The 13,038-nt window shown below is 40.4% G+C and overlaps 1 protein-coding gene across 50 annotated transcripts in view; it reads right to left on the bottom strand.

The window, feature by feature from the left end:
• The window catches only part of znf740a (zinc finger protein 740a), a 32,195-nt gene that overhangs the window by 5,568 nt on the left and 13,589 nt on the right, over window positions 1-13,038 (bottom strand). For 15 of the 50 annotated variants that reach the window (XM_036950271.2, XM_036950273.2, XM_036950277.2 and 12 more), the window contains 10 exons: window positions 12,068-12,151; window positions 9,533-9,616; window positions 8,528-8,611; window positions 4,628-4,711; window positions 4,114-4,197; window positions 3,786-3,869; window positions 2,745-2,828; window positions 1,767-1,850; window positions 734-817; window positions 216-299 (listed from right to left, as the gene is read on the bottom strand). The exons of 3 other annotated variants lie outside the window; for them this stretch is intronic. In XM_036950271.2, coding sequence (XP_036806166.2) covers window positions 216-299; window positions 734-817; window positions 1,767-1,850; window positions 2,745-2,828; window positions 3,786-3,869; window positions 4,114-4,197; window positions 4,628-4,711; window positions 8,528-8,611; window positions 9,533-9,616; window positions 12,068-12,151 — 840 coding nt within the window. The remainder of the gene's footprint in view (window positions 1-215; window positions 300-733; window positions 818-1,766; window positions 1,851-2,744; window positions 2,829-3,785; window positions 3,870-4,113; window positions 4,198-4,627; window positions 4,712-8,527; window positions 8,612-9,532; window positions 9,617-12,067; window positions 12,152-13,038) is intronic. 32 more of the 50 variants (XM_036950311.2, XM_090205621.1, XM_090205624.1 and 29 more) reach the window with 9 other exon arrangements.

Here is a 13,038-nt window from a genome sequence, read left to right as displayed (position 1 = left end):
ATAATATGGAACATGTACTAGAATGTATTACAAATAGCATTGCTGCAGTGTTTAAAACTTAAAAAAACAAAATAGTAATTTCTCGTTACAAAATGATGTAGATGAGAAACCGTTCTTTTCTAGAACTCTTCCAATACTTTCATCTGTGAAAGTCCATTACTAACATCCTTTACTAGCTGCTATATGTGTGATGGGTACGGTGAGCGGGCCCATACCCGTGTGAGTGAGGCTGTGTCTTGTCAGGTGGTAGCGCTGAACAAACCTCATGTCACACATGGTACAAGCGTAAGGTTTCACACCTGAATGCACAGAGCATTGAGATATTACTTTTGTTCCTCACACTCCAATTGGAAGTTTAAAGTACAGTATATCCATTTATGCTTCAAATTTAACCACTCATTTCAATCCATGCAATCATTTACAGGGGGATTCAGACGGAAGAATAAGGGAGATGTTTTCTCCAACCATTTTTTTTTTACTATGTATTTTTCAAACGCTTTAGTCCACAGCCACAACACATCACATGAGCTGATGATTGTAGTCTAAACGGTAAAAATATCCCTTCTCATCCAGACTTCTGGAAATCAAACCTAACTTGAAAACAATACTTCACCTATATTTCTTTGTGCATGACGACTAGCATATAGATCCTGAAAACCCTGTATAGTGGGGTTCAGGTGTGGCCTGATCTTGGGCACAGTGGGTACAGTGGGTACGGTGAACGGACCCATACCCAAATGAGTGAGGCTGTGTCTTGAGAGGTGGTATCGCTGGTAAAACCTCTTGTCACACATGGTGCAACCGTACGGCTTCACCCCTACACACACACACACACACACACACACACACACACACACGCATCAATACACAGCTTTACCTCGTTAGTCTTCCACTATTAGGTTTACCACACATTTCAGACACAAATACAGCACAGACAATATACACCAGGTGCTGTTATCAACCTTCTTCACGCAACAGAACTGGAGTTGCCAACTTTTTGTGGGGAAAGCAAACAGGTATTGGTAGGGCAATATATCACTAGAAATTGTAGACGAAGTAGAACATTGATTTGTGTGATAATGTCAACACAAATTTGTAAGGCATGTGATCATCAGCACAGTGAGTGCGTATGCTGCTGTTCTGAATAGGCAAATTCACTGCAAGCAAGTCGCTGACTTTCTGAACACTCTCAGAGTTAAAACCCAGAACTCCTTAAATGTTGCTGAATTTTCCTTAGTCATGTTTAGGGGGGAAAGGAGAGGGGGATCCAAAAGATCTAGTGCAAAGTGGCTAAGTTCGCAACACTGAGCAGGGTTGGATGTTTTCAGATTGTAGACATCTTTAACCGTTTCTGCAGGTTCCCAATAACAGCAATTCCAAAAACACTCATCATAACTGGTTTGAAAATACACCTAACCTTTTGGAAGACATCTCGACAAACGTGAGTTATTCCAATTTAAAAATGATTGAGGCATGTTTTACTGTGTGGTCAGTGTAGTTATTTTCGCCAATTAAGACTGCATTTATTATGCTTTAGTCCACAACACATGTCATGGCCTGATGACATTTGGTTGTAAAACTAGTCCTTCTCATCCTTAAGATAAATTACATGGATTTCTTGGGGTAATGAAACTGAACATCTAAAACAACATTTCACCTATATATTTATTTTAGCACAACTAGCATATCAATTCTGCCAACCCTGTATACTGGGGTTCAGGTGTAGCCTAATCTTGGGTACGGTGGGTACGGTGAGCGGACCATACCCAAATGAGTGAGGCTGTGTCTTGCCAGGAGGTAACGCTGGTAAAACCTCTTGTCACACATGGTGCAACCGTACGGCTTCACTCCTATACACACACAAGAGCATCAATACATTACTGTTGTGCCTCACACGCCATATTAAAGTCCAATATTTGGTTCACCATAAACTCCAAGCACAAAAACAGCAGGACTGACTATATACCCATGGCTATTATGAACATTCTGCCTTCACACAACAGGACCGGTGTTACCAACTTTTTTTTTTGTGGGGGGGGGGAAGCTATTGGCTGCACAATTTGTCACTAGAAGTTGTTAGATGACAACAAATTGCAAGGAATGTGAACATCACATAGCCGGTTGCTAATTCCTGAAACCTCTCAGAAGCAAACCCTCTGAGAATGCCTTGAATACTGCTGAATTTGTCTTAATCACTTTCAGGGGGTAGAAATGGGAGGAGGGATCCAAAACTTTGCTAGATCTAGTGACTCTAGCGCAAAGTGGCCAAGTTGGCAACACTGAGCAGGATTGGGTGTTTTCAGATTGTAGAAATCTAACAGTTTCCAATGACCTCCATTTACAACAACACATAACTGTCTGGTTTGAAGAAAGAAAAAAAACACATACAAATCCTGGAAGACATCTCCACAACCATCATTTAAAAAAATACATGTTTCTTTAAACTTACTGAGGCATGAGTTACTGAGTGGTCAATGGAGTTTCTAGCCAAAAAATGTAATGCTTTTATCCAGAAGACTGATGCTGATGCCATCTGGAGGTAATATTAGCCCAACAGAGTCATCCTTAAAGGGTAATTAAATTCTGGACTTATTTGGATATTAAAACCTATAATAAAATAAACAATATATTTCACCTGTACATTTCTTTGTGCATGACTAGTTTATAAATCCTGCCAACCCTGTATACTGGGGTTCAGGTGTAGCCTGGTCTTAATGACAGGAGTACAGTGAGCTGACCCATACCCATGTGAGTGACGTTGTGTCTCGCCAGGTGGTGGCGCTGATAAAACCTCTTGTCACACATGGTGCAAGCATACGGCTTCACTCCTACACACACACACACACACACACACACACACAACATCATTGTATTATTTTTCTGTTTCACAGTCTAGCAATTGAAAATGTTTGAGTCGATTAATATGTGTACGCGTTGATTGTTTATTAACCACTGGTTGTAAATCTATGCAATTATAACAGAGGATTCACACTGAATTATAACAGAGGATTCACACTGAATTATAACAGAGGATTCACACTGAATTATAACAGAGGATTCACACTGAATTATAACAGAGGATTCACACTGAATTATAACAGAGGATTCACACTGAATTATAACAGAGGATTCACACTGAATTATAACAGAGGATTCACACTGAAGAAATGTAAATTACACCGCCACTTCGATAACTCGCGGTGGTTTTGGGAGTCCAACAAAGCACAAGTTAATGATATATTTTTGTATATACGTGAATTGAGGCTGAGCAACAAAATGTTATCTTTATAGAACACCATTTTAATTATGGTAGGAAATATAGGGTTTAGAATGTAGAAATATCACACTTAATGACAAGTTCACCATCTCATACCTAAAACACCACGTCACACAGAATACAGGACAACTAATAATATGTACAGAGTGCCGTTCTGTTATCAACAAGCTGCTTTCATGTAGCAGAACTGACCCGTTTTCAGATGGTAAACCTACTTCTACTTTTTTTTTTAAATTATTTTTTTAAGAACTTGCTCAATTCAAATATTTTCGGGTTGAAAATAAACAATTAGATAACGCAAGTTATCTGAATCCGCATGCTATTGAGGTGCGAGTTATCGAACAGTCGGTGTAGTTGTTTTTCCCCAAATAACAAAACACATCACGAGCTGATGACAACATCTGGTAGTAATATTAGCCCTTCTCATCCTCAAGGGAAATGGAATTATGGGCGTTTTGGATATCAAACCTAACATGCAAACATTTCACCAATAGCCTTAATGACATACCCATGTGAGTGACGCTGTGTCTTGCTAGGTGGTGGCGCTGGTAAAACCTCTTGTCACACATGGTGCAAGCGTACGGCTTCACCCCTATACACACAAAACAATATATTACTTAGGTTCTCAAAATTCATCCACTAGAAGTACTCCAATATTGTGTATTAATTTAAGCGCCACTGCTTTCCATCAGAACGTATGGGAGATTGTTATCAAATATCTTATCTGCACATTTCTTTGTGTATGATGACTGGCATTTAAATCCTGCCACCCCTGTAGACCAGGGTTCAGGTGTAGCCTGATCTTAATGACACGGGTACAGTGATCAGCCCCATACCCATATGAGTGATGCTGTGTCTCCGCAGGTGGTGACGCTGATAAAACCTCTTGTCACACATGGTGCAAGCGTACGGCTTCACCCCTACACACACAGAACATCAGATTATTTTTTGTTTCTCACTAAGTCAATATTATTAAGTTCAGTTAAAACTGTATACTAAAATGACTGCATATAAAACATCTGATGTGCTTTATTAGCTGGTGGTACACCAACAACTCAAATCTGGCCTTAGTGGGTGTGAACTTACGAAGTGACGTATTTGTAATAGTTTGATCTTAGCAAACCAATTTGAGGCATGGCTCCAAATCAGAGACGTGTGGTGTGTTAGCGAAATATACAAGACCTGCAGGTTATACATCGTCAAAATCTGTGGTCAATGTGTAGCGCTTGTGGGGAAAACCAACTATCCGAAATAAATAAAGGGGGAAAAGGGTCTGGTGCGTGAGTATGTAGACCAGGGTTCAGGTGTAGCCTGATCTTAATGACACGGGCATGGTGAACAGACCCATACCCATATGAGTGATGCTGTGTCTCCGCAGGTGGTGGCGCTCATAAAACCTCTTGTCACACATGGTGCAAGCGAACGGCTTCACCCCTACACACACACAGAACATCAGGTTATTTGTGTGTCTCACTATTCATCGAGTGAAGTCTTCCAATATTAAAAAGGTCAAGTATATACACATTTATACTACATTGATTTCCTATTTTTAAAAATTAATAAATAAATCACTGGATGTCAATAATTTACAGGTTATTTACCATGAGGAATCAAAATACTCCGCCACCTCAATAGCTTGCGGTTGTTGGGGTTTTATCAAAAAAAAAAGTGTTGACAAGATGCGTGAATTAAGGGTAGCCAATAAAATCTGCACTAGGATGACGAACAAGTTTGTGATATCTTACCATTAACTTCACACCACATAACAGTATGACCAACAATATGTACCAAGCTGCATTATTGTTATCAACATGCTAATTTCAAGCAGCAGGATTGGGTGTGTTAAGGTGTTTCCGCGAGACAAGAAAACCAATTATAGTAACACTTGATCAATTCAAATATTATTGAGTTGAAAGAAAAGTAAAAATACCACAATATAGCCAACTTTCATCATATACTAGTTACAGTGCCCTGGGAAAGTATTCAGACCCCTTGACTTGTTCAACATTGTTACGTTACAGCCTTATTCAATAAAACATTCTCAATCTACAAACAATATAGCATAACGACAAAGCAAAAAACAGGTTTAGACATTCCTTTATTTTTTAGAAATTTGAAGGAAAAAAAGGAAATATTACATTTACATACAGTATCAGTCATAAATGGACACACCCCTTCCAGGGTTTTTATTTTTACAATTTTCTACACTGTAGAATAATACTGAATACATCAAAACTATGAAATAACACATATGGAATCATGTAGTAAACAATAAAAAGTTAAACAAATCAAAATATATTTGAGATTCTTCAAAGCAGTCTTTTTGCCTTGACAGCTTTGCACTCTTGGCATTCTCTCAACCAGCTTCATGAGGTATGCACCTGGAATGCACTTCAATTAACAGGTGTGCCTTGTTAAACGTTAATTTGTAGAATTTCTTTCCTTCTTAATGAGTTTCAGCCAATCAGTTGTGTTGTGACATGGTAGGGGTGGTATACAGAAGATAGCCCTACTTTGTAAAAGACCAAGTCCATACTACAGCAAGAACAGCTCAAATAAGAGAAATGACAGTCCATTACTTTAAGACATGAAGGTCAGTCAACCAGAAAATGTCAAGAACTTTGAAAGTTTCTTCAAGTGCAGTTGCAAAAACCATCAAGCGATGTGATGAATCTGGCTCTCATGAGGACCGCCACAGGAGAGGAAGACCCAGAACTACTTCTGCTGCAGAGGATAAGTTCATTACAGTTACCAGCCTCAGAAATTGCAGCCCAAATAAATGCTTCAGAGAGTTCAAGTAACAGACACATCTCAACATCACCTGTTCAGAGGAGACTGCATGAAATCAGGCCTTCATGGTTGAAATGCTGCAAAGAAACCACTAAAAGGACACCAAAAAGAAGGAGACTTCTTTGGGCCAAGAAACACGAGCAATGGACATTAGACCGGTAGAAATCTGTCTTTTGGTCTAATGATTCCAAAATGTTAGATTTTTGGTTCCAACTGCCGTGTCTTTGTGAGATGCAGAGTAGGTGAACGGATGACCTCATGTGTGGTTCCCACCGTGAAGCATGGAGGTGGTGTGATGGTGCTTTGCTGCTGACTGGATGTATTTAGAATTCAAAGTACACTAAACCAGCATGGCTACCACAGCATGCTGCAGCGATACACCATCTCATCTGGTTTGCGCTTAGTGGGACTGTCATTTGTTTTTCAACAGAACAATGACCCAACACATCTCCAGGCTTTGTAAGGGCTATTTGACCAAGAAGGAGATGATGGAGTGCGGAATCAGATGATCTGGCCTCCACAATCACCCAACTTCAACCCAATTGAGATGGTTTGGGATGAGTTGGACCGCAGAGTGAAGGAAAAGCAGACAAGTGCTCATCATATGTGGGAACTCCTTCAAGACTGTTGGAAAAGCATTCCAGGTGAAGCTGGTTGAGAGAATGCCAAGAGCGTGCAAAGCCGTCAAAGGCAAATGGTGGCTACTTTGAAGATTCTAAAATGTGTTTTGATTTGTTTAAAACTGTTTACTACATGATTCCATGTGTTATTTCATAGTTGAGGTCTTCCCTATTATTCTACAATGTAGAAATAGAGAAAATAAAGAAAAACTATTGAATGAGTAGCTGTGTCCAAACTTTTGACAGGTACTGTAAGTATTCAGACGCTTCACTCAGTATTTTGTTGAAGCAAGAGTCTTCTTTGAGTATGACGCTACAAGTTTGGCACACCTTATCTGGGGAATTTCTCCCATTCTTCTCAAGCTCTGTCAGGTTTGGTGGGGAGCGTCGCTGCACAGCTATTTTCAGGTCTCTCCAGAGATATTCGATCGGGTATAAGTATGGGCTCTGGCAGGTCCACAAAAGCATTGAGACTCGTCTCGAAGCCATTCCTGCGTTGTCTTGTCTGTGTGATTAAGGTTGTTGTCCTGTTGGAAGGTATTTTGCTCAGTTCATCAATCCCTTGATCCTGACTAGTCTCCCAGTCCCTGCCACTGAAAAACATGATGCTGCCACCACCATGCTTCAACGTAGGGATGGTGCCAGGTTTCCTCCAGACGTGACGCTTGGCATTCAGACCAAAGAGTTTAATCTTGGTTTCATCAGACCAGACCAATCTTGTGTCTCATGGTCTGAGTCTATAGGTGCCTTTTTTGCAAACTCCAAGCGGGCTATCATGTGCCTTTTATTGAGGAGAGGCTTCCGTCTGGCCACTCAAAGTCCTGATTGGTGGAGTGCTGCAGAGATGGTTGTCCTTCTGGAAAGTTCTCCCATCTCCAGAGGAACTCTAGATCTCTGTTAGAGTGAACATCAAGTTCTCGGTCACCTCCCTGACCAAGGCCCTTCTCCCCCGATTACTCAGTTTAGCCGGGTGACCAGCTCTAGGAAGTCTTGGTGGTTCCAAACTTCTTCCATTTAAGAATGATGGCAGCCACTGTGTTCTTGGGGAGCTTCAGTGCTGCAGAAAAGTTTTTGTACCCATCCCCAGATCTGTGCCTCGACACAATCCTGTCTCGGAGCTCTACAGACAATTCCTTCGACCTCATGGCCTGGTTTTTCCTCTGACATGCACTGTCAACTGTGGGACCTTATCTAGACAGTTGTGTGCCTTTGCAAATCAACGGAATTTACCACAGGTAGACTCCAAGTTGTAGAAACATCAAGGATGATGAATGGAAACAGGATGCACCGGAGGTCAATTTCGAGTCACACAGCAATAGGTCTGAATACTTATGTAAATAAGGTATCTGTATTTTATTTTTAATACATTTGCAAACATCTCTAAAAACCTATTTGTCATAATTTTTAGGATATTGTGTGCAGATTGATGAGGGGAAAAAATATTTAATCCATTTTAGAATAAGGCTGTAACATAAAATGTGGATTTTATTTATTTTACATTTAGGCAAGTCAGTTAAGAGCAAATTCTAATTTTCAATGACGGCCTAGGAACAGTGGGTTAACTGCCTGTTCAGGGGCAGAACGACAGATTTTTACCTTTTCCGCTCGGGGATTTGAACTTGAAACCTTTCGGTTACTAGTCCAACGCTCTAACCACTAGGCTATGCTGCCCTGAACAAATAAAGTCAAAAGGGTCTGAATACTTTCTGAAGGCATTGTATATTTTATTGGCCATCCTTAATATGCACAGTGGTTGGCATTTAAACCCTGCCAACTCTGTATACCAGGGTTCAGGTGTAGCCTGATCTTAATGACACGGGCATGGTGAACAGACCCATACCCATATGAGTGATGCTGTGTCTCCGCAGGTGGTGGCGCTCATAAAACCTCTTGTCACACATGGTGCAAGCGAACGGCTTCACCGCTGTACACAGAGAAAATAGCGTTTTTAAAGTCTCTCTCCATTGACTGAAGTCTTCCAAAATTAAGCTTAGGTGTGTATACATTTACTTCTGATAAACCACTGATATCAAATGGTGATGTGCTGGAATGGTTCTCGTATTGTACAGTTGGTGAAGTCGTAAATATGACACGAGTGCGTACAATGACATTTCAACTTGATGGCAAAGAACCAACGTTGCTAGATTGTCCACGTTAGCAATGTGTCACCCCACATTATGGGCCAAACTAGCTACATTACTGTAAATGGCTTCGCTTTACCATATTTGGTCAAAAAGTGTCAAATACAGGGACGATATGTCGCAACTCAGAAATTCTGGTATTTTTATACTGGCCCAAGTTTCCCACCACTCCAACTTGGAGGGTCGTTCAAGTGGTTATTTCCGAGTTGGGAAGTCATATTATTTTATTTCCAACAGCAATCGAACGCACCATAACTTCCAGGTTATTCACCTTGAAGAATCCGATTACACTACCACCTCAATAGCTTGCGGTTGTTGGGGTATATTTTTTTTTAAAAAGGGTGTTGGTAAGTTGTGTGAATTAATGATGGCCAATAAAAAAAAAATTTTTTTTTAGGATGAGGCAATTTTACTAGGTGTCACCCACAGAGAATGCAAGAAATTGCACAGATGAGAATTGAATTATCTAATACCATAAACTTCACATCACATTGAGTATGATCAACAATAACCAAAGAACACTTATCAACATCCTGATTTCAAGCAGTAAGATTTGGGGGGGGGGGGGGGGGGTCAATAAAATTCTACAACGAATTGTTTTTCATCATAAACAAATGATGTTTTCTTAGCCATCCTTGATTCGTGCAGTAGTTAGAATATAGGCAAAAATCGTTCCAACCCTGTATACCAGAATGGACCCATACCCATATGAGTGACGCTGTGTCTCCGTAGATGGTCTCGCTGGAAAAACCTCTTGTCACACATGGTGCAAGCATACGGCTTCACCCCTATACACACACAGAACATCATATTATTTTTATGCCCCACTGTCCGTCAATTAAAGTCCTCCAAAATTAAGATGTATACGTTTACAGTTCAGTCAGAAAGTATTCAGACCCCTCGTCTTTTTCCACATTGTTACATTACAGCCTTATTATAATATATATTTTTTTTTATATCCCTCAATCGACACACAATACCTCAATGACAAATTTTAAAAACGGGTTTTTAGAAATGTTTGCAAATGTGTTAAGAAACAACTGAAATATGACATTTACGTAAGTATTGAGACCCTTTACTCAGTACTTTGTTGAAGCACCTTTGGCAGCGATTACAGCCGAGTCTTCTTAGGAGTGACGCTACAAGCTTGGAACATCTGTATTTGGGGAGTTTCTCCCATTCTTCTCTGCATATCTTCTCAAGTTCTGTCAGGTTGGATGGGGAGCGATGCTGCAGAGCTATTTTCAGGTCTCTACAGATATGTTAGATCGGAGAGACCTGTTAGTCTCCCAGTCCCTGCCACTGAAAAACATCCCCACAGCATGATGCTGCCACCACCATGCTTCACCGTAGGGATGGTGCCAGGTTTCCTCCAGACGTGACACTTGGCATTCAGGACAAAAGGGTTCAATCTTAGTTTCATCAGACTAGTAAATCTTGTTTCTCCTTTAGCTGCCTTTAGGCAAACTCCAAGTGGGCTGTCATGTGCCTTTTACCGAGTGGCTTCGTCTGGCCACTACCATAAAGACCTGATTGGTGGAGTGCTGCAGAGATGGTTGCCCTTCTGGAAGGTTCTCCCATCTGCACAGAGGAAATCTGGAGCTCTGTCAGAGTGACCATTGGGTTCTTGGTCACCTCCCTGATCAAGGCCCTTCTCCCCAGATTGCTCAGTTTGGATGGGCGTCCAGCTCTAGGAAGAGTCTTGGTGGATCCAAACTTCTTCCATTTAAGAATGATGTGTGTTCACTGTGTTCTTGGGGACCTTCAATGCTGCAGAGATGTTTTGGTACCCATCCCCAGATCTGTGCCTTGAAACAATCCTGTCTGGGCTCCATAGACAATTCCTTTGATCTCATGGCTTGGTTTTTGCTTTGACATGCACTGTCAACTGTGGGACCTTATATAGACAGGTGTGCGCCTTTCCAAATCCTGTCCAATTGAACTTACCACAGGTGGACTCCAATCAAGTTGTAGAAACATCAAGGATGATCAATGGAAACAGGATGCACCTGCACTCAATTTCAAGTCTCATAGCAAAAGGTCTGAATACCTATGTAAATAAGAATAATAAATATCTGAAACCTGTTTATACTTTGTCCGTACAGGGTATTGTGTGTAGATTGATGAGAAAATGTTCATATTTAATCCATTTTAGAATGAGCCTGTAACGTAACAAAATGTCAAGGGATCTGAATAGTTTCCGACTGCACTGTATACTTAATAAATATCTTATAAAAACACTGATGTCGATCCACACAATAACTTCCCGGGTATTGGCCGTTTAGAATCTGATTACACTACCACCTCAATAGCTTGCGGTTGTTGGGGTTCATCAAAAAGGTGTTGACAAAGTGTGCAAAATGTAGGTATGGCCACTCGTTTATGATGAACCGCAATTTGACAAGGCATCCATCCACAGAATGTAAGAAATTGCCCTTCATGATCTCATACAACACAGATTAAGGGATTGTATTATCTGGTGGTAGTTCTAGGCCTTCTTAAAGTGCTTCAATTTAGGATGTTGCGAAAATAAAGTCGTTTTCTAGTGGCGGCTTATGACCTAGTTCTACTGGGAACTTCACAAGTACAACATAGCAATGATGCAATACAACACTTTTCATCAAAGGCGTTAACTTGCAAAGGACTGCAAATCACGATAATTATTGATCAAAGTCCTAAATCGTTATTGAATGTGTGCCTGCGATTTTTTTTTATATACTAACATCCTTAACTAGCTTCTATATGTGAGATGGGTACGGTGAGTGGACCCATACCCGTATGTTTGGGGCTGTGTCTCACCAGGTGGGAGCGCTGAACAAACCTCATGTTACACACGGTGCAAGCATAAGGTTTTACACCTAACCCCACAGAGCATCAATATATTATTTTAGTGCCTCTAATTTTTTAGGTTTAGTTATATGTATATACTTGGATGGTAAATCAATTGGTAGTTAACTACTAATTTCAATACTTGCCACAACGTAATAGGTATTCACAAAAATCTTTCAAATGTTACCCCCCCCCCCCCCTCATGCTTTAGTCCACAACCATAACACATCACATGAGCTGATGATGTCACCCGGTGGCAAAACTAACCCATTCTCATCTTTAACAGAATTAAATTAAGAACTTTCTGGGGATATTAAAACAACATTTTTTTTGTGCATGACTAATTCATAAATCCTGCCAACCCTGTATACTAGGGTTTAATTACAGGGAAAAGGTGAGAGGGTGCATACCCATATGAGTGAGGCTGTGTCTTGCCAGGTGGTAGCGCTGGAAGAACCTCTTGTCACACATGGTGCAACCAAATGGCTTCACCCCTACACACACACACACACACACACACACAGCACCAACTTCAGTATAAAAAAGTTCAACTGCCAAAAATGATCAATCTTAAAGGAATAATCCACTCAAAAATATTTTATTTTTTAAATTTAGTGCACTGATGGTTGTCCAAAAATGTTTTGCATTTCAGCAATCGAGTTCCGATATACGACTTTCAAGAACGAAATGATGACTTTCCACATCATGAAGAAGTGTTTCGCATCACCATGTTGATGTGGCACGTGACAAATAGCTTTTTGAAAGACCTATATCTTGAAAACTTGATCGCTGACAAGCGAAAGATTTTGGGACTATATCAACAGTGGACGAACGAAAAAAAATACCAAAAGATTTGAGTGGATTATTTCTTTACCTTTAGTGCAGCTAAATAAGCTTAGCACAGTTTGTCTTGTTCACCAGACAATTTTCTTTAACAGAAAATCTTGTTACAGCAGTTGGTCAAAAAGGTACAATCTACTAATCCAATTGGGACTCGATTTTAGCGCCCAATGAGTATTAGGCAGTTAATGTTCAAAAGGGCAATGCTAAGAAAAGGCAATGCTTTAATACACCACCATAATGCAAGGAAAAATCACTGTTGTAGCCTAAGCGTGGCTACTAGCTACCAATGATTCCAATGGTTTAGCTAATAACAATTGCAATTTTGCTGAGTTAGGTTAGAATTTGGGGTGAAAATGGCAGTGGACACATGACTTCACATCATGCTGTTCATATGAACATTAGATGTGAACATTTTAAGCAGTTGGTACATATTTAAACACAACACATTGACACAACCATGTGATTTTTGGCATGCTATTGTGACGTCTCAAAGCCTGAAGCGGTCTGGTTCACCTGCTATCCTAAACACCATCAAAGA

The sequence above is a fragment of the Oncorhynchus mykiss genome, chromosome 17 (assembly GCF_057628025.1).
Source record: "Oncorhynchus mykiss isolate SJ-2025 chromosome 17, ASM5762802v1, whole genome shotgun sequence".
Taxonomy (NCBI): domain Eukaryota; kingdom Metazoa; phylum Chordata; class Actinopteri; order Salmoniformes; family Salmonidae; genus Oncorhynchus; species Oncorhynchus mykiss.
The sequence above is the reverse complement of the archived record's forward strand: the minus strand, read 5'-3'. Positions and strand labels throughout refer to the sequence as shown.